Consider the following 25,366-nt stretch of genomic DNA (forward strand, 5'->3'; position numbering starts at 1 on the left):
ACAAAATCCGACAAAATCCGTTCAGCGGTTCTCGAGTTACATGCCGGTATTTGAGGCTTGTGCAAAGTACACGGTATTGCGCAAAATACCACTCCCGACTCAGGCTGCAGTAGTTCAGTCAATCTAGATCCGATCTCGAAAATTATTGTGGATCGTTGTAGCCAATGAGTGTGGCTTTCCAACGATACCCCACATTGGGATCTACATAAAAAAACAAAGAAAACACGAAAACAGGAAGAGCAAAACAGCCGAATGAATTGAAGTCTATGAGAGAACTGAGTTTTTCTTTGTACACAGTTTACCAAAATCACTCATAATCACTTTCTGAATGGATCTTTATGAAATTCAGATATGTACTACATAAGGCTTCAGGCTATGGCTCCGTCTGGATTTGTAAGCCATACTACCATCTGGGGAAATACTACCTCTGGACTACTAACTACTACAGAAAAACTTTAGTAACAAGTTTTTTTACAACTCAAGTTCAGACCTATGTTACTCTATTACGTTAGCACTAAAAGTCTATTTTTTTTCTGGAATCAGAAACTTCAGAATGTCATCTTTCAAAAGAGCCCAGGCTCATGCATGTGCTATAAGTATAAAGTATGTTGTTTTGGTTTGCAAAAAAAGTATGCAGTCCTCAAAAACGAAAATGGCCAATTTTGGAGGTGCCTGTTAACACTTTGAGCGCCGGAGGTTAATTCCCATTTATACAACGGCATGCAAATTTCTCGATTCTGATTGGCCATTTACACGTCTTTATTGGCAACAATCCACGGTCCTGGGCTCAGGACCCGCCCACAACCGAATCACATAATCACTCCGCCGGCTCACTCCGGGAGAATGTTGATAGCGCCAGAATGTTGATAGCGCCATAAGCCCATAACGACTAAATATGAAGCGATTCTGTCAAGGGGAATGTGTTAGTCCTTTAAACAATGTTGGATGATGTAATTGATGGGTCTTGAGTCAATCTAGAACAAAAGAAAAATCGCGGATTGATTGATAGATTAATTGATTGATTTAAATGTCTACTTCCTTCCCACTGACTGCAGCGTTCACTCTCACACTGTCCGACGCGACGCTGGCGTACCCACAAACACACACACACGCACACGCGCACGCACACACACACACTCCTGTCTGCAACAGCGGGGGAGTCAGAGAGAGAAGCAGCGCTGTTTTAAGTGAGCATGGTCTATTGAATTGATTGATTGGTTGATTGCTAATTTTATTACTGTACCCCTGGTTTCCAACTGGTTAAGTTTAGGCTAAAAGAAATAAATAAAAAAATAGGGCGAAGAAAACGTTTTTTTTCCTATAGGGCAAAGAAAACCTTTTAATTTGTTTTACCTACTTTATATAGAAGCATCTAAGAATGAAGTTCTATGGAAAGTAGGTCTGCATTCCCTTAACAATTGTGTGTATTGAGCCGTACTGTATTGTACCCATTCTGCATCTGGTAATAACATTTTCAATCAATCATTCCAATAATACACAGTTGGATGTGTTAGTTGGTTGGATGCACTTCAAGCTGCTTCCACATGAGGCAACTTCTCTCAATCATTCCAATAATACACAGTTGGATGTGTTAGTTTGGTTGGATGCACTTCAAGCTGCTTCCACATGGAGGCAACTTGTCTTTTTTGTAGTTGTGGGAACTACTTTTTCTGGCGGATGGTTTTTTCAATAAATCTTCGATTAATGTGTGTTTATTGTATAGAAATAAGGTTGGATGAATCTGGCAGTTGTATAAAAGCTTTACACCACGTGCAGTCGTGATTTGTGACCAATAAACCATGCCTAGGGGGGTCTAACGACCACCCCTAGGCATGGTTTATTGGTCACAAACCACTCCTGCGCGTGATGTAATGCTTAATTAGTCCCTTGAATGCCACCATCGGCGCCAATGTTAACGTTAATATCGCCTAATCTATGTTTTAAATTATGGCTATGTGTCTAATCTGCCCGTCGCTTATCAAATAATCATTTTCCAGTCAATGTTGTCAAGGCAGATTGGTTTTTTATCGCTTCATTTCGAGTCCGATTATCCTAACACTGATAACATAGATTCCTTACCTGACATAAGATGGTATCCAAATGGTATATTCCAATTCCTGATCACCATTCGAAAAAATCGATAAGTGTATAGATCCAACATGTATACAGTATAACTCATGATCCGCGCGGCTCAGAGGCTCCAGGATGAACTCTGGTAGACCCCGGCTGCATCAGTGAAAAGTAAAATGTGGAGTCAGAAATCCGTTCTCCCATTCACTTTCATTGAGTCCATTCCAAAAGGGTGATTTACCACCTGGGAGACGATAGGAGGCGCTTTTTTCAGATCTGAGCGGCGGCGGTCCCTGGATATCCAACGGTAGGCTCGCGTGATGCAATATGATTTCAGATCGCTAATTAAAAAAAAATAATAATAATTCCGAGAATAGCCGTGACGTGGCACTCAGCGGTCGGGGCGTAAACCAGAGAAAAGCCGTGAGTGGCATACAAAGTGTTAAGAGGCTAAGACAATTTCTATAGTTCAATAAGGATAGTTTATTACAATATGGATGCTTCCAGTTAGTAGAATAAAAATAATACAAAGTAGTACAAAAGTATTAAAGAGAAATGTGATAAGGGTGAGAAGAAGAGGAGGAGAAGAGGCGAGAAAGAGAACAAGTGAACATTCGTTTATATCCTCTGAGGGACAGAGCAAGACATATTACATTTGATACATATTCAAATCGTGATGTCACGATTATGCATACGTGATATTTAGACTTATTCCATATAAGTACAACTCGGTAGAGCACTCTGCTTGGTACATAGTTACGTTTACATCAAACGGTCATAAGGGTGGGGGCCGTAACAGGCACAGACTGAAACCATGCTCCATTTTAAGGCCTTGAAGAACATGATCACACATAGGACACACAAAATTCACATCTTAACAGCCGGTATGGAGACTTAATCCTTTCTGTGCCAAACCCGAGAAAAGTCGGGTTTCGCCGCCAGCCGTTGAGCGCCATACCCGAGAATGATCAGGTTTTGATCCTTTGATATTTTTCCTTTGATCCCCTGGCACATCTGCCTACGTTGGAATTGCAATGACGATCGAATCTCACCAGGTGGCAGTATCACCTACCTATTGAACTGGGGATATCACTCGTCTTCCAGTAATGATTTACCTCCGGCTGTTTCCGCCTAGGAGTGGATCACAACATAGCAAGATTTGGTGCCTCAGTCGATCTATTATTTCCCGTATGGTAGCCATGCCCAATATACACGAGTAATTGTGATCACCATGGGATCGACTGGGATTTATTAATTTTAGAGTACTTTCTGACTGAGGTGAGGTCTATTTTAGGTAATCTGCTGGTATTCTTTTAACGTAAAACACGTGTTGCGTTTTACCGGACGTAAAACATGCCTTTTGTAACGATCGCAGCTTCTAGTTAAAACGACCCCCCCCCCCGTTGATGATCTTATGAAGACACATATGTACATGGTATATACCTTTGATTTGGAAGTATTTGGGGTTTAGGGCGATCAACCAGAATGATTTGGGCATATTGCATATAACGCGTCATATCTCTCGCAATCTATGAAAAAAGACTGGATTATATTGGAAAGGGGTGATGTTTAGCGTGTAATAGCGCACAAACTACAGTATGAACATTTTATTATCATCAACTATCCAGTTCGTTTTTATAGTGTAACTTTTGGCTACTTGATTGATCATCATCATTGAACGTACAGAGAGAGAGGGAGAGAGAGATTTTTATAAACTATAAAAATGCATTACTGTTACAATCTTGTTGTAACTAAGAGATTACCTGAAAAATAAGGATTTCTGGGCATGGATTACAACATACAACTTTCTCTTGGGCATTTCCTGGTTGTTAAAGGTGCTAGAAATAACATTCAGCCACAAGGTGTCGCACTAGAGCACCAGCATGTAATTTATCCAAACAGGTGCATTCCACATGGAGAAATGGGAAGGATACAAATTGTATCTATAGCCCCTTTAATTAAACAAGGTAAATACATCAACTACAAACAATACTGTTCTGACAGCCCATTATTGATGTAATTAAGAGTCGCTGAAAATAATACTTTCAACCTTGAGGTGAATGGAGCATGTCTGGAAGTGGAGGGGCCTTCTCTGGAGAGCTTAGACAAGCCTTCTCTTGAAGAGGCCAAGCCTTCTCTTGAAGAGGGAAAACCTTCTCTTGAATAGGTCAATCCTTCTCTTGAATAGGTCAATCCTTCTCTTGAAGAGGTCAATCCTTCTCTTGAAGAGGCCAAGCCTTCTCTTGAAGAGGTCAAGCCTTCTCTTGAAGAGGTCAATCCTTCTCTTGAAGAGGCCAAGCCTTCTCTTGAAGAGGCCAAGCCTTCTCTTGAAGAGGCCAAGCCTACTCTTGAATAAGTCAAGCCTTCTCTTGAAGAGGTCAATCCTTCTCTTGAAGAGGTCAATCCTTCTCTTGAAGAGGCCAAGCCTTCTCTTGAAGAGGGCAAGCCTTCTCTTGAAGAGGCCAAGCCTTCTCTTGAAGAGGCCAAGCCTTCTCTTGAAGAGGTCATGCCTTCTCTTGAAGAGGCCAAGCCTTCTCTTGAGGATGATGGGCCTTTTCTGAACTCTGACAAATGTTTTCTAGAAGAGGACAAGTCTTTGCCAGACAATATGGAGTCATCAGAGCTGTCCTTAGTTTGTATTTCAGACGAGAGGCTGGCTTGTTGAGGAAACGGCTCAGTTGCATGCCTCTTATGTGAAGTAACAGAGTCTCCCTCTGGTGCAGTGTGGGTCAGTTTCCTCTCCGGCCTACGTGTGTTCTCACTGTACTGCTCAGGTTCTGAGTCAGATTCGGAGTCAGACTCAGCAGTCGCCATGTGTTTTCCACTTGAAGTCGTTGGTGACCTGCGCTGAATGGCAGTTTTGGATTCAGCCGATTGTTATCATACAATCGGAGTCATCAGAGGTGTCCTCGCTTTCGGTTGGAAGTCTCTTTTCTTGATATTTGCGTACATTCTTTGCAAAATCGCCATTGTCACTCTCTGAGTCAGACTCGGGTAACAGATGACTCTGCGATACGTCTGACATGCCCTCGCCTTCTTCATCCTTACAATCGGACTTGGAGGGAGCTCTTCGGAAGCTTCTATGAAGCTTTTTGGAAAACCTTTTGGACACCGTTAAATAGTTATATTTTGGTGAAGATGTTGAGTAATCAGAACTGTGTTCAGTTTCAGAGGTACTTAGCTCCCCATCACATTCAGGCTCAGTTTCACATGAAGGTGTCATCTGTGGCCTCGGGTTCTGATCCCTGGTCTGAATGTTGTTGTCCTCCTTCTCTGGGGCAGAAAAAATGGGACAGTGCGCATAATTGATGTTCTTCGCCTTTAGGAATCCGTCGAAAGAGTCAAACACCTCTATGTCAGAGGAGGGAGACGCCACTGCTAGTTTTGAGGTGGAGTCTTGCGCCTCACAAAGAGGAAGAATGACTTCATCGTCTTCTTGGTTTTCATTTCCAACCTGTGGCAGAACAGGGTCTCCATCAGTGGGTTCAAATGTCAGGTCTGACACGTCCATCCAGTCGTCATCCTTCTCAGCTCTATATTGGAAGTCTTTGTCTCCCGTCACAGATGTCTCCTCATTTTGTAGAGATTCCTCCACCCTCAGTTCCATGTGGTCTAGATCTATGGATTGTTCACATTGCAGATCTTCATGTTCCAACCCTGGCTCTTTAAGTGAAGCTTCCGTCTTCACCGCACTTTCACACTGTAGGGTCAAAGAGTGCATGTTTAGAAGATTCAGTACATTATAGGCTCATATTTCCGATTCATACGTCCCATGCATAGTGATGTGGATACACAGATACTGATGCTGGTACTGAGGGTGATACCAGGCTAAAATACTGCAGGTACTGAGGGTGATACCAGGCTAAAATAATGCAGATACTGAGGGTGATACCAGGCTAAAATACTGCAGGCACTGAGGGTGATAACAAGCTAAAATACTGCAGGTACTGAAGGTGATACCAGGCTAAAATACTGCAGGGACTGAGGGTGATACCAGGCTAAAATACTGCAGGTACTGAGGGTGATACCAAGCTAAAATACTGCAGGTACTGAGGGTGATACCAGGCTAAAATACTGCAGGTACTGAGGATGATACCAGGCTAAAATACTGCAGGTACTGAGGGTGATACCAGGCTAAAATACTGCAGGGACTGAGGGTGATACCAGGCTAAAATACTGCAGGCACTGAGGGTGATAACAAGCTAAAATACTGCAGGTACTGAAGGTGATACCAGGCTAAAATACTGCAGGGACTGAGGGTGATACCAGGCTAAAATACTGCAGGTACTGAGGGTGATACCAGGCTAAAATACTGCGGGTGATACCAGGCTAAAATACTGCAGGGACTGAGGGTGATACCAGGCTAAAATACTGCAGGGACTGAGGGTGATACCAGCCTAAAAGTAAATATAGAGATTAGACAGATTTACTTTCAGTTAGTTGATGTTTATATGATATGGACCTATGACTGTCCATGTACACTGTTATTGTCTCTTCTATCCTCTGCTCTTTATCCTCTCCTCTTCGCCTCCCTTCTTCCCCACTATATTACCAATGAAAGAGCATTTCTATTTCACAAACTGTATGGATCCATATCATAATAAACAATCTTATTGAACTTTAGAAATGGTCTCCTAATAATTCTGATATTAATTTCAATATTAGTATTCAGATTTCTATTCTTAACACTTTAATCGCTGATGACGTGTTTAGACGTCATTCCTCGCCATGCTCATTCTGCCGAAGACGCCGTAACTCGTCTTTGATATCAATAATTCAAAAATCTGTGATCGAAATCATATTTCTCCTCCGGAGACATGAGATGTACTGGTGAGCTCCACTCAACTGTCTAACGGTTCAAGAGCGCCATCTGGTGGCCGATCGGCAGATCGGCCAAGAGGGAGGGGCGCGCCAAACAGGAAGTGCTCATCCATAATCCGTCCGGGCACTCGCGATCGGTAGCCGGACTCCATCTCAACACACTGGATAATCAATCGCTCGCCCTAACTCAATAAACAACGTTATTTGGACGTATATAGTATTATACAACCTGGAAATGGTTCATCAGGATCAACATCCCATAATCGAAAACTGTCTACTCCACGCTGATCGTCCAACGGCGCGAGGAACATACGGTAAGATCCAGCGTTATTTTCTAACATATTCTATACTAACTGATCTGATGATCATATGACCCACACTAGATGAATGGTATAACGTTGCCCACGGAATTATAAACGCCCCCTCGCCCATCCGGTCAATATCAGATGATACGTAGTAACTTCTAGAAGTACCTCCAGTTGAAATTTTTCATCTGGCAACGATTGCTACCAAACTGTATTTGATCATCAATATAATGCATTTGGAGCTATAAATCAAGTTCTGGAGAAAGCTGCAGAAAACGATAAAAACATACTTATACTTTAAACCATATTTTAGTATGAATATGTGAATGAAAAAGTATATCGTTGCTACACCCTGAACAATGGATATAGGACATTGAATGGGCCATAATAATGGCAATTTAGCAATAGAATTTAAAAAGTTATAGCCCTGCAAAGAAGGGGAACTTCTCCATAGACAAATAGAGCTGGCTAGGGATGGTAAATTATGAATTTGAACCATGGCGATCAAAGTGTTAATACCTTGGATCTTGATTTACATCAAAACACATCATTACAGTGATATAACCACCTGCTTAGACACTGGCTCAGGAGGTAGAGCAGTCATCTGGTAATCAGAAGGTTCCCGGTTCGATTCCAGCTCCTCCCGGGCAGTGTGTTGAAGTGTCCTTGAGCAAGACACATAACCCCTAACTGCTCTCGATAAGTAGGTTGGCACCTTGCATGGTGGCCTCTGCCGTCTGTGGTGTTTTTTAAGTTCTCCCATCGTCTTGAAGCTCTTCCCACACTGGACACAGCAGTAAGGTTTCTCTCCTGTGTGTACCACTTGGTGTTGTTTAAGTTCGTCCATCGTCTTGAAGCTCTTCCCACACTGGTCACAGCAGTAAGGTTTCTCTCCTGTGTGTACCATGTGGTGTCGTTTAAGTTCTCCCATCCTCTTGAAGCTCTTCCCACACTGGTCACAGCAGTAAGGTTTCTCTCCTGTGTGTGACATGTGGTGTTGTTTAAGATAAGCCTTTGTCTTGAAGCTCTTCTCACACTGGTCACAGCAGTAAGGTTTCTCTCCTGTGTGTACCACTTGGTGTTGTTTAAGTTCGTCCATTGTCTTGAAGCTCTTCCTACACTGGTCACAGCAGTAAGGTTTCTCTCCTCTGTGTACCATGTGGTGTCGTTTAAGTTCTCCCATCCTCTTGAAGCTCTTCCCACACTGGTCACAGCAGTAAGGTTTTTCTCCTGTGTGTGACATGTGGTGTTGTTTAAGATAAGCCTTAGTCTTGAAGCTCTTCCCACACTGGTCACAGCAGTAAGGTTTCTCTCCTGTGTGTAACCTGTGGTGTTGTTTAAGTTCTTCCATCGCCTTGAAGCTCTTCTCACACTGGTCACAGGAGTAAGGATTATCTTCTCTGTGTAACCTGTGGTGTTGTTTAAGTTCTCCCATCGCCTTGAAGCTCTTCCCACACTGGTCACAGCAGTAAGGCTTCTCTCCTGTGTGTATCATGTGGTGTCTTACAAGATTTCTCTTTACCTTGAAGGTCTTCCCACACTGGTCACAGCAGTAAGGTCTCTCTTCTCTGTGTACCATGTGGTGTATTTTAAGTTCTGACTTTCTCTTGAAGCTCTCCCCACACTGGTCACAGGAATGACGCCTCAATTCCTCCATGTCTCTATTGGTTGCTGGGCAGCAGGACAGGGGGTGGATCTGGGGAACAGAGAGAGAAAGAAACATGAAAATGAAGAGATAGTTTTGGTTTGTAAACTGGCAGTCTAAGGCTACCGTAAATCCTCAAATATAAGACGGGTCTTCTATTTACATCAGCTGCAAAGAGCTGTAGTAGAAAATGTATAGTTTCTATATCATATGAGATCAGGATTACATCATTACGATCGATCTCAGCCCTCCCACAGTACTCGGTAATATATTAACTTTAACAGGCCTCTGTGGAGGGCTGTGTTTGTCTACACCAAACAGAGGTATAATGACATCCCGTGCAGAAGCATTTTGGGTCATGATAGATGAGATCGTATGATGTTAGGGAGAAGATACGCCTGTTTAATTGGATTACTGTTTTCTAAATTGGGGAGGCTTTTAATCGTCAAGGTAAGAGGATTTTAAGTCATGGTATCCATAAACTTCAATCGGTTCAGATCCTTTGAAGGAATGAGAATATCAACAAACCTGTAGGGAACGTCAGGGTACTGTCCTGACCCACTTCCAGTGATGAAGCTAAGCTATGCTAACGGAGCGTCTGTTCCCTAAGCCTAATGCATGCACAGAGACAAAAAAGGTATGTATCTTCTTGTGTAACTCCAGGGAAGATGTTAAATAAGATAATTTCCCAAAATGTTGGAGTTATCCTTTAAGACCTTCTGAGGAACCGTGCCTTACAGTGAAATTATTACAGAGGTGACTGTGGCAGTGACATTCTCCACTGGACACACAGCATGAGGTGACTGTTCATTCTCCACTGGACACATAGCATGAGGTGACTGTTCATTCTCCACTGGACACATAGCATGAGGTGACTGTTCATTCTCCACTGGACACAGCATGAGGTGACTGTTCATTCTCCACTGGACACACACCCTACCATTATTCTCTCTACCATCATTGACTTTTTTTACTTGTTTTTATTTGATCATTGATTGAGTGTCTTATATGTTTATATATGTTTTTATTTTATCTTTGAGTGGCTTATATGTTGACTTATGTTTTTATTTGATCATTGATTGAGTGTCTTATATGTTGACTTATGTTTTTATTTGATCATTGATTGAGTGTCTTATATGTTGATTTGTTTTTATTTGATCATTGATTGAGTGTCTTATATGTTGACTTGTTTTTATTTGATGATTTGAGTTTCTTATATATTGACTTATGTTTTTATTTGATCATTGATTGAGTGTCTTATATATTGACTTATGTTTTTATTTGATCATTGATTGAGTATCTTATATGTTGATTTATGTTTTTCGTATCGCTTCTTACTTGTCTTTTTAGATTGAATATTTTATATGCAGATACATTTTAGTTTCTATTTGATCCTTTCTTGTTGCACTGCTCGGGCTGAGAGGAACATCGTCTTGGGTCCAATCTTGTTCAGCATGTACATTAACGATTTGCCTTCTGTGTGTGGCCAATGTGATGTACTGATGTATGCTGATGATACAGTGATCTTTACACGCGGTAAAACCACAGAAGAGGTTGCAATAAAATTGTCTAATGTCATGGTGAATGTAACATCCTGGCTTAAGAACAGCTGTTTACAATTGAATGTCTCTAAGACTGTCTGTATGTTCTTCTCCAAGGGCCACAGAGAAGTTGCAGAGCAGGATAGCTTCATCTCCGGTCAGAAATTACAGGTAGTATCAGAATACAAGTACTTAAGAGTACACATAGACCCAAACCTTAGCTTAAAAAATCACATAAAAAAAGTCTGCAATAAGGTAAAGTTCAGCCTATCAAACTTCAGGTACATAAGAAACTTCCTTTCAACCAAGGCAGCAAAGCTATATTTTCATTCAATGGTTCTTTCCCACATCACATACTGTTTGATAACCTGGTCCAATTCACATTCCACCATTCTGAAACCACTTCAATCACTATACAAACAAGCAATAAAAATTCTAGACAAGAAACCATTCAGGTACCATCACTGTCAGTCTGTCACATTATAAAAAAATATAATCGACTCAGTTGGGAAAACCTGACTCTTTATCAAAACGTGTCTAGTTTTAAAAAATAAAGTGTGGATTGGCTCCTCCTCCTTTGTCCGGTTTCATCAACCTCAAGTCTGCCTCAACCAGGAACACTAAAAGTGCGGCAAGGGGGGACTGTACAATCTCTTTAAAAAAAAGGGTATTTGGCCAGGCCGTCTTTTCATATAGAGCATCCCACCAACGGAACTCAATACCTCAAACAATTAGAGTGTCCACGTCATATCATTCATTCAAGTGCAGGGTTAGGGAATGGCTCATTGAAAACCAGCATTGTCAACACTGAGGTGTCCGTGTGTGTGTATGTGTGTGTGTGGATATGGTGTGTTTGTCTATGTCTGGGTCTTTTAATATGTCATGATGTGCTCTGTCCTTGTGTCCATGACTGTATTGTGACCTGTATCCCTATCGTATGTCCAGGGGAGGAAACTAACTTTTTGGCTTACCAGCCAACTGGCGAGTAGATGATTTTTTTTACCAGCCAAACTGATTTTTTTACCAGCCAAAAATAAATCGCTAATTGTGATAATTACTTCTTTGTATGTCTTCGTCTAAATTGATTTTCAATCATAGTAATAATAATCACACTGTGTCTCTACTCTTTAAAATATTTATTAGCATAAAACATTAATAAGTGTCTCTACTCTCCACAATATTAGCATACAACATGTATTAATCACACTGTCTCTACTCTTCAAAATATTAGGATATCACATATTAACATGAAAGAGGGAACTATTCTGGACTGGGTTGGGCTGAACTGGGCCGTGAAAGATGCTGGGCTGGACTGGGTTGGGCTGAACTAGGCAGTGAAAGATGCTGGGCTGGACTGGGTTGGGCTGAACTGGGCCGTGAAAGATGCTGGGCTGGACTGGGTTGGGCTGAACTAGGCAGTGAAAGATGCTGGGCTGGGTTGGGCTGAACTAGGCAGTGAAAGATGCTGGGCTGGGTTGGGCTGAACTAGGCAGTGAAAGATGCTGGACTGGGCTGGTCTAGGTTGGACTGGGTTGGGCTGGTCTAGGTTGGGTTGGACTGGGTTGGGCTGGTCTAGGTTGGACTGGGTTGGGCTGGTCTAGGTTGGACTGGGTTGGGCTGGTCTAGGTTGGACTGGGTTGGGTTGGGCTGGTCTAGGTTGGACTGGGTTGGGACCGTTGGACTGGTTTGGGCTGGTCTAGGTTGGACTGGGCTGGGCAGTGAAAGAACCAAGCATTTCACTGTAATGTAATAGCTAAATAAAACAACTTGAACTTGACTTGTTACATTTGCACTCTGGTTGGATACCAAACGTATTCTGGTTGTACTGTACTTGTGCTGTATGATGACAATACATTGGAACCGAATCTCATGACAAGTTGACAACGCTAGGGGTTCAGCAGGTGTATTCTGAATGCCAAGTGTATGACAACATCACCGTTGTGAAGGGCATATGGGCGAGTGGTGATATGGGGGGAAACCCGGTAATAATAAAATGTCACTCGGCTGCATTGATTTAAGCAAAGCCGCTCAGTATAGTCGTCCACTATGTTGAATGCGCGTTATGGTAGCTTGATGCTAGGTAGCTAGCCGGCTAATGCTCGTCCACTTGTCATTCTCATCCGACTCGAAGGAGAACGTCGTGTGCTGTTGTTCGTCCCCATGTCAGACCGCACTGATATCCGAAAGCGACGACTCTACATGCAATTATTTTCATCCACAATGTGTTTTTGTCTAAGTGTGTCTACGTTGTCAAGTTTGTAGGTCTGCGCGCAGTGGTCTGTCCACTTCCCCTAGATGCGCGACATCTTCTAGAAAACGAGTGTTCATTGGAGGAGCTTAGAGCGCATCTGTACAACGATGATGTTCATTGGTTATGGTCGGATTATTATGATGCGCAAATGGGAGGAATCAAGGGGGGAGTCAGATTTCGGCTTGTGCCAGTGAGCAAATCAGCAGATTGCAGAATGATTTTTTTGTTTTGTTTTGTAATTACTAGTACTCGCCAGACTGGCGAGTGCTCTTCATGAATCACTCGCCAAACGTAAAAAATACTCGCATTTGGCGAGTAAAGTGGCCTAATTTCCTCCCCTGCGTATGTCTATGTGCTTTTGTTGTGTTTTTATTCTAATGTTATTTATCTTGATTTTATTCTGTTTTTATTGCGAACCATTTTTCACAAAGGATTTTAGCCTGTACCATCTGGCAGGGGGATTGCCAATGGAAATTAGCCTTTTGGCTAAAATTGGGTGCATTTACATTTGTAAAATGTTTTATTAATGTATGCTGTCAGTGTCCCCCTTGATCAAATAAAGTAAACCTAACCTAACCTACCTAACAGTATTTCGTTTTTTACATATGGAAGTAAACAAGAAATGACAATAAACTAATAGTCTAGATCAGTGGTTCCCAAAGTCGGGGTCGCGACCCAAAGCGAGCAGCCACGGGAGGGCCGCGAGATGATTAAAAAAAAATCATTTTTTTTTTTTTTTTTTTTTGGTCACTGAACTTAGAAGCAGGCCAGGACAGTGTTTCTAGTTGTATTCTAAAATTCTATTCTATTGTATTCTAAAATGTGACTATATGGTTTTATATTAACTTAATAAATAAACAAAAACGAAAAATCTACTTATTTCAACGAACATTTCAAACTAAATAACAGATTATGCACATAAAACGCTGAAAACAACCGAAGCAACAATAGTATTTTAATGACAACGTGTTTTGTGTATTCCACTAAAGGGCTATTATCACGTCTTTCTCTGGAATTACTAGAAATCACCAAAACTATACTCGTATTCAAAACGGTATAAAACGGAAATGTACAGATGAAAAAAACAATCCGTTTTGTACATGTTGACTGCAAGCAACTCATTGATAAGCGACTGGTGTATTAGACCCATAGCCATAATTTAAGATATATTTTAAGCACTCGCAAATCTCCCCGTCCTCCCATTGATTAAAGCGGTGGCGCTCTAGCGCCCTCTCGCACACTTAGAGCGTGGCAGTCAATGAGTTAATAAGGAGGCAGATTATGCAAAACGTAACGTGGATTAGGAGGATGGAGAGTGTGAGGAGTGTGAGGAGGAAGAGATGGAGATTGGAGACACAGACTTTGACGATCTCTTTGGCGATGATGATGATGATGATTAGTAGTTTAGGTTTGAATGTTGTGCCAACAGAGAAGATGTACTGTAATAGTACTTTGTTTGAACCTTAACAAAACATATTTCACTGGATTTAAAATTGTATAGGGGCGACAGTGGCTCAGGAGGTAGAGCAGTTGTCTGTTAATCCAGAGGTTCCCGGTTCGATTCCCACTCCTCCCAGGCAGCTTGTCGATGTGTCCTTGAGCAAGACACTTAACCCCTAATTGCTCCTGGTGAGCAGATTGGCACCTTGCATGGTTGCCTCTGCCATCAGTGTGTGAATGTGTGAGTGAATGGGTAAAATGTGAGGAACAAATTGTAAAGCGCTATATAAATGCAGCCATTTACCATTTATAGGAAAATGTGTAAATTTGTCTATGTAGGACGAATTAGTCTTTTCACATTCGTCTTTCACTTTTGGCCTTGTTTACACAAAATCTACAACATTTAGGGCTTAACAGCATTGTATTTCCAATACTAACCTCAAATTGATCTCGTCCGATGGACGACACATCCACACTCACACACTCACTTTAAACAAACAACTCACTGCAGCACCCACTTTACACACTTTAGAACACCTAAACACACTTTATATTTATTGGTAGAGAATTTGCACTACAACCCATACCTCATTACACCTTACTGTAAATTGTATCTAAATTGTACCTCATCCCATTTCTGCTTTGCACTATATAGTATATTGTATATTAGTATATTGTATAGTATATTGTATGGTAACTCAGTTACTTCTACTCTGCATTGAACATTGTACATATGTACATACTGAACACTTGTGCCTACGTACGTGACTTCTATTTTATACTTGCTATACTTATTTTATTTTATTTTATACTTATCTATTTTTGTCTAGCACAGTCTGAAGCGTAACAGAAAGAAGCATTTTGTATAAAAGTATTCTGTACTTCTGTATGACAACTAATAAAGAAACTTGAACTTGAACTTGACTAGATCACCATTATTATCCTTCCTTGTGCATACATGAAATGGCCCTCGTAGCGCGGCGCTCCCCCCCCCCCCCCCCACCCAACGGAAAACAGCCACACATACACACACAGATACAGCGTCGATCGGTGTAGAAATACATATCAGATCAACGATCAAATTTATATATAATCTTCTTACCTTGTATCTGATGTAATGCAAAAGAAATAATCCAATTATCTCATCGCCATTTGAAGTACTGGGCGCGGAGGTCCGTGCCACGTTCAACAGCATTGCATATTGAAGGGGGGAGCCTCGCAGATGTATGTATGAATCAGGTTACCTGCCTGAGTATTTAAACCACGCCCGCACGGCTTGGATCATCCCAGAATAGAAACTAGACCATTCCCAATGGGGTGCAATACCAACTGGAAGGCGTAGGCGGCGGTATTTGCCCTTTTGCGAGCTCAGACCCATTCCCAACGATAACATCAGGTTGGATGAATGAAAATGAATGGATATCGCTAATAAAAGAAAGTAATTAAAACCCGACTATACTCGTGATTGGCGCTGAACGGTCGGCGAGTTAACCTGACTATCATCGGGTCTGGCATCCAATGTGTTAAGAGTTTCTTGCTCTTCTGACTCCGCTTTTTTGGCCAGTACCTCAACAAGAGAAGGAGGGAGAATGGGTACAACCGTCCAGACAGGCTCTAACACCCCCTCATCCATCATCTTCTCCCAGCCCATATCCTGATCATAGGGTTTGGGCCTCTTAAATATTGGTTGGTCTGCTATTTTGTAGCAGGCAACTCTGAAGTTGACTCGCTGTACATGTGGGATGAGACAGACCTTGGGAGGAGGTAGGCGTTCAAGGTCTACTTTAGATTTTGCATCCAGCGCAGTCTAACCCGACTTATTTTTTAAAGCTTGCTTTAATCCCAGCAACGTTAGCGAGCTAGCTAAATTATACATAAATCGGTTTTCATATAAATCAATCTTCACTACGACTTTAAAACGGTGGCGCGGCACGGTCTATGGAGATGCAGAAATAAGCTACCAAATACATTCCGAGACAACGGAGAGCAATGAGCGCTCCGCAAGTCACTGACTAGCGTCGCGTGTAATGATTCTCAGTCTCTCTCTCTCTCCTTCAAGTAGCCAAACGTTACACTGTAAAAACAAACTGGATAATTGAATTAATGATATTCTAAAATACCTGTGTGTGTGTTTGTGTGTGTTTTGGTTGCACGCGCCCATCCAAACTCTGGTCTTTGGAAAGACTGGTGGTGGGCTGGTGTTCGACTCTGGAGGAGGTCTGGGGGAGGGGGAGGGGTTTGGTTGGAGCCTATGGCACCTTTCCCGGAATTCACCAGAATTCATAGAACTTGGTTATATACATAACCTTACGTTCTATTTCATTCTGGCCTCCGCTCAGCGTCTGCACAAGAGGAGCTGAGCGGAAGCCAGAAGCTCGACAAATGTACCCCGCTGAGGCCCCCCACAACCATCAGACCGGGGAGGACCGAGCCCCCCGACCCTCCCTAATGGAGGGATACCCTCCCTATTGGAGGACGGGAGGGAGACGGATCCGACCGTGCGAAGAGGAACTCAAGCAACTCAATGCACAGGGTGAGCAGATCGTGGCTTGACCCCACGACTACGCACACGCACAACCCGCATGCCACCAGGGAACGAACGGAACAACCCTCGTTACTGCCCCCAAAAACACGGGGTCAAGAGCAACTCAACCCCGTGGCAAGGCCGTAGCAGCGGAGCGCGAAGGAAGACCCAGACCCACTGAAGGGACTGGATCCCCTGGAAAAAGGGGGGCCCGGAGAGGTCAATGACGCCAGGCATCAAGACCCCACCAGGCGGTCACTTAGTGACACCGCCCCCCACATCGCCAGCGTATTCGGACAGGGCCCCTCCAAGAGCGGGCCCTTTCCCCCCATTAGTACACCGCCTGGCACACTGACCCTGCAACACAGGCAGTCAGCATGGCCGTAAAGCATTCAAAAGGTTAACCAACGGAAGCAGGCAGCGCACCGGGGAAACCAGGCAGCAGGCTGTAGACCCGAGCCTGGAGCACTGCGGACGAGACAGCCGCCAAAGGGGTAAACTGAAAACAGCCCCCCGGCAGAAGGGGCGTATGCTGGCGTTGTTGCGCACCATGACAAAGCCTCCATCAAAAAAAAACCACCCAGAGGGGTCGAGGCAGAGAAGGCTGACACGATTGGCAGACGTCATGAACGTGCAGGGGCACACTCAACCGGGTAACCCGGGAGTTGACTCTGCTCCAACACACCAGGGAATCAACCACCCTCTTGGTACCACATACGGTGGTTGTTCCTATAACCCCTCAAGAAAAAAAGGGTTATCCCAAGCCTACGGTTTCAACGAAACATTACTTCGGACCGGGCCCGGCGGCTCGGGAAGCACACAGGGTTAACAGAGGAGGTCCAGAAGACCACCCCAACAGCCCCCTCTTCGCCATGCGTGAGAGAGGAGCGAAGAAAGGAGAACCAGCCCCTATAATAGTGCCAGGTACAACGTGTACCCAACAAAGGGTCTCCATAACGCCTAACCCTGTGACACCCGGGCCGACCCGGCATTTCCCCCCCCGAAAAAAGCACAAGTCCCTCAGGGTACCAGAACAGCAGATCTGCATCCCCGGCGGACAACGGGTTAACTGACCTGGACCAGCGCGACCAGAACCAGTCCCGTGTCCTAACCACGCCGACATGCCCACTCCAGGAGAGGGGGTAGGTATGCGTGTTGATCTAAAACATGAAAAGAGGGCGCCACCCAGACGGTCCTATTTATACCGCGCTCAGTGGCCCACCCCAAGGGCGTGAGACCCCTCTACCTATGTTCTGATCTATTCCGTTAACATCCCCCAGATATGAACGAGAATCCGTCGAGTAGGGGTGGACGGTATGGTCTAAAATTTATATCACGGTATAATTTGAAGCATAGACGGTAACGGTATATATCACGGTATCAGTGTTTCCGTTAGAATAATTTTTTTTGCCTGCTATATAAAGAATGACATCCTCAAGGCATGTAGATTTATAATATTTTAACTTAAAACTAGGCTACTTTTGCGTATAAAGTCATTATATTCCAAATAAAATAAGTCCCGAGTCCGTGCTGCTCCCATTGCAAACAGCCGGGCTGGATGCTGGATTTTGCTAGAAGCATATGTAGCTGCAGAGCCGCAGAGCCAGCGGCGCTTTCAGGTCTGGTCACAGCTTTCAGCCGTTGGGTGGGGGGGCGCTGTTGAGCGGACCTGACCTGAAAGCGCCGCTGGCTCTGCGGCTCTGCAGCTGCATGCTATTCGCAAATCCACTGCTGCAGCCGTCCTCCCGGCTCCCGCTGCAGCCGTCGTTATCATAACACTACACGCATATCATAATGTTTACAGCAAACTGTAGTTGATCACCGGGTATGTTTTATTAACGTAGAATAATTCATATAAGAAAAACGATAGGGACATCTCTTACCTTTCTCCACTGGTTAAAAATGCCAGGAACTGAAATTGAAACTTGCTGTGCGCCGCGGTGATATGTGTTTATTATGAAATGACAATTGCGTGTTGACACGCCCACTGCGCAAAGCCTCCTAAATAACTTTTTCCAGTTTGCACATAGATCTATTATCAATAATCAAATAGGATCGATGCAACGTAAAAAGATCGATTCATATTGCGATACTCTTATTTTGAAATTCCCCGCGAGTCATATCCGCCGGCGCCCAGTATTGTGAAACTCCGTGTAGACATTACAGCAGTGTTTGCGTCTGCTGTAAAGCACTCAGAGCGTCTATTTTGCGAGCCGATATAAGTCTGTGCAGTTTTTTCCCCGCAACGGGTCAAATGCATATAACAGGCGTTGCATTGTCGCCATTCCTTTATGCCAACGTCGCGTTAAATATCTAAATGAACGTCGCGTTGGCTGCTTAAAAGCTAAGCAGCTAACCGTGAGAGAGAACAGGAGTGGAGAGGGGACTTGGAAGGAGGAGGGGTGGGGGCTGTGGGGGACTGTGTGTGTGTGCGTGTCTGTGTGTGTCTGTGTGTGTGTTAAAGCTCAATATATAAAAACAAAAGTGAACAGGAGGTCTATTTGTATTAAAAACAATAGATTGTTTTTCATTTAAATGTCTGGAAGAGCTCAAAAATAAATACATCAATTGATATTTCCGTAGCCTTTTTTTAGTTGATCTAAATGTGACTGATTGTGTTAAATGGGCACATAATATCACCTCATATCGATCGCAGGCACCTGAATTGAATCGTATCGTATCGTATCGTGGCAGACTTTGTGATATCGGCAAATATCGTATCGTTGTCCAAAGAATCGATATCGTATCGTATCGTGATGAAACTGGTGATTCCCACCCCTAGTCGGGACCCAAACATATCAATGGACAGTCTAACCAGACCCCACATTGTTCCTTCAAGTCGCCTGGGAGAACGACAAGAAGTTTGTCGTGCTTCATATTCTCCACTCTTTTTTATTAAAAAAGAAAGAAACACCGACTGACATGAATCCCACGTGACGCAGCCGAGGGTAAATTTTTTTTACATTTTTAAATCCCGCCACCCTCACCACAGAGGAGAGACGGAACTCCTCAGAGAGACTTCCCACGTGAGCCATAGAGTGAAAAGTCACGGTAACATTGAGTCATGTGACCAACGACTCAAGTTACACGTATATCGAGCATAGTAGAACAGTAAGTTCCTACGCTCTGCCCGGACAACAACAGACCCTACATACGGGTCTAAACTCACGGAAGCCGTCGTCCAATAGAAACGTGCCTAGTGACGTTTGCTATGACGGGGGGAAACCCAAGACTCAATCGCCTGTGATAGGTGCGGAGTCTGGGAAACCCTCCCCCCCCCCCCCCCCCGTGCCAAGCTGCCTAACAGCTTGGCCCTGACCGAATGAAAAGAGAGTCCAATAACCCCCTGACCAATCAGAAGAGGGAAGGAGGGGTTTATCCGGTACCCCCTCGCAAGCCCAACCCTTGCATACGACAACAACAACAGCCATATGATACCTTCAGTAGCAATGCTAATGAATAGCGCAAGCTAATTCAATGCACGCTAGCCACAGACACATCTGTGAACAGGGTTTATAGCAAGGCCAAGTTGTGTATGTGTGAACCCGACACCCGTATCTATGTTGTAAGACACAGAAAAATCTGATAGAGAGAGAACGGCTGAGCCACGGTACGTTTTCATACGAGCATTACTGCAAACCAACACAATAGTGTTGCAGCTCAATATCACTGTTTAAGCAACAGAGCACAACTAACCTCTACCTTTATGTGAAGATTCAGGTCAAGGCAGAAAAAACCCTTTTTCAACCGAGTGTAGGCTGCAGGCCTTGCTTAAGCTCTAACATGAAAGTAACGTCTAGCCCTCCTATCAAACCCATACTAGCGAAAGATTCACACGTTGCATCCCCATCATATGTTTGGTGAATAAACACAGTTTGTTAACTTAGGAGGGACTCTTTATTTTTCAACAAAATCATAGTAGGGCCGGGAAGGGAACAGGGGGGACCACAGAGGGAAAAAGTCAATTATCTTAGCGACGCCTGCCACGAGCCCCGGAGGGACGGTAAACGATCGGCGGCTAGTCACGACGATCCCTACCGTCACCCCCGGGCGTAGATGGGCCGGCTGCAGTGGCGGAGGCGCCCTCTCTCCTCCTGGCCTTCTTTGCCGAAGGTCCAGCAGTGGCGGTGGTAGCAGCGGCGGCCACGGCGGAGGAACCTCGACGACGCGGCGGCCGTCTGACTCCACCGGCAACATCGGGCGGGGGGAAATGAGGCTGGAGCACGGAGCGCTCCTCCTGCATCTCCCTGCAGGTTGAGGTCATCAGCTGCAGTGCCGACCCGAATAGTCCAGCCTCGGAGAGGGGTGCCGTCAGAAGTGGAGTCCTCTTCTTCTCCGGCACACACGCCTGCTCCAGCCAAAGGTGGCGCTGGATCAGAGTGGCCAGGGCACGCACTTTCCAAGCGGCTATAGCCTGCGGCTGAATCAGATGCAGGATGGCTCCTGCCGCCTGGGCGAGCTGATCATGCTGTAAATCAGTCAGCTCCGTGCCGCCCGTCAGTATCCCGGACATGAATCTCGCCAGCTGCGCGATGTTGGAAGTGGCAGCCAGAGATTGCGTCGCGGAGATAAATGACTGGTCACTCCAGTAAGCCAACCGCCTCGCCGATTTCCCTTGAGGAACCGGCTTCCGTAACGGCTCCCACACCACCTCAGGACAAAGGAGCGCCGCCATCAGCCTATCAAGCCGAGGCACGCCCTCCTTCATGCCTTCAAACCAGGCCGTTCGCGTCTGCAAGCCACCATCTTGCGACGGGAGCGAGCTGACGCAAAAAGTTTGCGTCTCAAATCCCCCGCAACCAAAGGCGCCGGCCGCCCAACAGCGGACGATTCCCCGGAAGCAGAGGAACCAGAGCCGGAACCAGGCCATCGCACAGGAGACGGCGCTGGTGCACCAGCTCCTTGGAGAGGCCAACTACCCATCGGACGCCTACCGGGCGTGGCTGCCGACCACGAGAGAGGCCTCAACCCCGCTCCAAGACGTACGACAGAGGCGGCAATGGAGAACCGCTGGTGAAGGGTGGCGTTGCGAGCGCGACCCTCCGAGGTAGACATGACTTCTTTTTTAAATATATGAGAGAAGAAAAAAGCAAGAAAAAATGTAAACACGTATCAACTTTCTTCAACTAAACAACCTCGTCAAGTGTGGGTATCTACCGAAGGCACTTCCTTGTGTTGAAAGTGAAGAAGGAGGTGAGTAGGTGACCGCACACCTGCTTATGAAGGTAAGCGGATAGGGGTGTGGCCAGACGAATGTTGGTATGTAAAGGTACATTGTGGAATTTTTTATTCAGTGCACGTGCACGAAGTGAAGTCAGTGCAGACTGACGCTGAGCGGAGGCCAGAATTAAATAGAACTGGATAGTTGATAAACATTTCATTTCATTATCTGAAATATTCTAAAAATCATTAAGTCTGCTATAAGCCATTATCCCTTTGTGTGCGATTATTATTTTCTCAAAGTCAAAAAGAAAAACAGAAACAACACGTTTGTCATCGCATCGGTAGTAAATCAATGAGATTGTGGACTCTGATGAGGACATGATTGAGGAGGTTTAAGTTAGGTTTATAAAACCTTCACATTTGATTATGTTCTGTTAAATCCTGCAAAGAGGGTAGAGTGAGGAGTCTGATGATGTTTAACAGTAGGTTACAATTTAAGCTTAAGATTGAATTGACATGTATTGATTAATCAATCATCAATGAATATATTAAAATAATTTGCGTAAAATTTTACTCTGGCCTCTTATTTATGTGTATTCTTCAACATAATACCCTATCTACTTGAAATTTACTGATTTCTTTTTAATATATATGTGACACAAAAATGAGTTTTTTTTTGGCTGGTAAGAAATATGCTTGGCGGGTAGATTTTTCCCATCTACCCGCCACTGGCCGGTGAGTCAAAAAGTTTATTTCGTGCCCTGTCTACAACTAATCCAATACAGGAGCAGAGTAGAAACAGTACAGAAAAAATATGTAAAAACACAGACAGTATAAAAGGACAAAATGCTAAAGTTGATATCAACATCCCCTAAAAGTGCATATCATAGTAAAGTGCATAATGCATAGAGGCACAATTTACAATAAAAGTGCATATAATCAAACTGCGTGATGCACAGACACACAAAAACAGCACTTCCACAACCTGACTAATAACACACCAAAACAAAAATAGGATAATATACAAATCTAGTCTTTGGAGTTATTCAGGCTGCGCACAGCACTGGGGATGAAACTCTTTGCATGTGATAGAGCGGTAGCGTCTGCCCGACGGGAGGGGGACAAAGAGGCCTGCGGCTGGGTGACCAGAGGGGTCGCTGATAATGCCAGAGGCACGAGAAAGCAGCCTGGCACCATAGATCTCTTCTAGAGCTGGCAGACTAACCCAGATTGTCTTGCGTGCAAGATGCACAATTCTGTTCAGAGATTTCTTCTCCTTGTCTGTAATGTTACCAAACCATATTGTACAGGAGGAAGTAAGAACGCTCTCAATCACACAGCGATAGAAGTTGTGTAGAATCACCCTGTTATTTGTGAACTCTTTCAGTTTCCTAAGAAAGAAAAGACGTCATCATTTGAAATAGTGACCCCAAGAAATTTAAAACTGAACTGCGTGGTGAGTTTGGCAGTGAGTTTGTGAGAATGGGTTTAGGCAGAGCCCAATAGCTGAACACAGGAGAAGAGAGAAGGGAGCGTTTTAGGGTGTTTTAATATTGTTCCCCAAGCAGACAGTTTTGACATCAGGAATGTGCAACAGACAGGGTTAGAATGTGGGGGAGAATGAGGAGGAGTGAAGAAGGTGTGGTGAAAAAGGGAGGATGAGGAGGAGTGAAGAAGGCTTTTGCCGTAATTATGACAGAGTTTCAATAAGACAATCACCTAAGCAGGAAGCAGGGCCATTTCCCCACAGGAAGTCTGGGCTACAGGCCAAGTTCTCTGCCTGTGTAAATCCGAGCCACTCTTTCGCCGCTAAACTGTGGGCAGGACACAGATGAAATTATTTAAGGACTGAATATGAAATAATATGAATTTCTCTCTCCTTTCATGTGTATGACGGAGATAAGCACGGAATGAGAAATCCTACCGAGGGGGATGATCAAAATATCAAGGTCATATGAAGTAATGAGAAGATAATTCCTTAAAATGTCCAGACCCAGTATTGTAACGTGATCTAAGTTGTAGTAGAATATCTCTCTCTTATTTTATCTTGAGAGATGAAATAAGAAAATGTTAAGTGTTTAAAGGATATAAACTAAATAGACTGAAATAACAGAGGTGGGCTGTAACAGCCCCACCCAGGACTGTTGTAAAAAAACAGAGGAAAAATACCTGATAAACCAAGTGGTCGTATAAATCATTACAAGTTTTGAAAATATATAACAGATCAGAACAGACAGACAGGGTTTTTTTTTTCCATAGAAAAATACCTTATTTTAGCTTAAATAAGGATTTTCTAAAAAACCAACAGCAGAATAAGTACTGAGAGAGCAGGGATAGACTGTTAAAAGTAAACAAAATGGGTTGTCTGCACATTTGACCTTTGCCTGTGTGAGAAGAGGACTGTGACAATTGAAGTACTAAAGGATGTAGGGGGTGGAGCTTTGTGCAAGGTTCTGTGAGAATTCTAATAATAGACAAGAGACACAAAGGAGAGACAGGCAGTACTCAAGGCTCACTACTGGTAGAATAAATTATTGGGTTTATATCAGAGTTAAGAGTCCAAGGGATATATTGACCAGACAACTTGAAGTGTTAATAAGTAATTCAATCTACATCACACAGGGGATGAGCTACGAAGAGCTTATTGATTGATTGAAAACTTTATTAACAGATTGCAGAATGGGTACAATACAGTACAGCTCAATACACACAATTGTTAAGGCGATGCAGACCAGAGAAAGACTTTCGTCTTGTTTACATCAGGGTCCCCCATTTTCAATTCATCAGGACATATATGACATACATGACATACAGATAGACAGTACTGCTACATCTATACATTTGACATACCAGATTTGCAAATACAGTACTGTTTGTGATACAAAAAGAGTCCAGAAAAGAGAGTATATACATTTGACGTAAAAACTGTACATTGGGGGAGGTTGGGTAAAACCTCAGTAATTAGTGGGTAAAACCTCACTAATAACACTTTAACCTATTGGTAAAGAAACATATTATATGAAAATAAAATATACATTATAATTGCTGTTGTGACATGGTTATGATGTTTATTCTTGAATACGTTTGAAAAATAATGATAATTATGTCAGACAGTCTGGAGAGCTTGATTTATGATGTGATGTCATTTGCTCAACAACATAATCCGAGGCAATGAAGTGTTCGCTGCAGATCTTCATTCCCTGTCCAACAGGCTGATCCGCTGATCGCGCCGCTTGAGTGCAGCCAGCCAACCTGCCAACAACACTGTTTTTTTCACTGGTAGTTTGTGGAAATGAACCAACTTTCCTCTCTCTTTCACACGGTAAAATTAGTTTGAACAGCCAGGAGCAATACAAAAAGAACCATGCGGTCCTGTTGTTTGGTAGGCAACGTTGCATTTACTGACTGACCTTCAAGACACTCCATGTTTACTAGGCAGCTAACCAGCAGTGTAAACCAGGAGCCAGATCAAACCAACACCGTGACGTCAGCAACAAAATGGCGGCGCACATGTTCATAAATGCTACATAAATGGACATAACAAATCGTTTTTTCTTAGAAACGCCTTATTTTTATAACGTGATTTTTTTCTGTGGTTTATCTAAA

General features: G+C 43.7%; 1 protein-coding gene across 1 annotated transcript; it reads right to left on the reverse strand.

Annotated features, from left to right (window-relative positions):
* Nucleotides 1–4,527: 4,527 nt before the first annotated feature.
* Nucleotides 4,528–8,631, reverse strand: LOC311240842 (uncharacterized protein; the record flags this gene model as incomplete). The annotated part of the gene is made up of 2 exons (XM_084329436.1): nt 4,528–5,770; nt 7,765–8,631. 2 exons carry the CDS (start codon nt 8,629–8,631, stop codon nt 4,937–4,939), a joined length of 1,701 nt encoding a protein of 566 aa, XP_084185562.1. The 3' UTR covers nt 4,528–4,936.
* Nucleotides 8,632–25,366: the final 16,735 nt, after the last annotated feature.

Source organism: Notolepis coatsorum, assembly GCF_963971535.1.
Source record: "Notolepis coatsorum genome assembly, chromosome: 1".
NCBI classification, from domain to species: Eukaryota; Metazoa; Chordata; class Actinopteri; order Aulopiformes; family Paralepididae; genus Notolepis; species Notolepis coatsorum.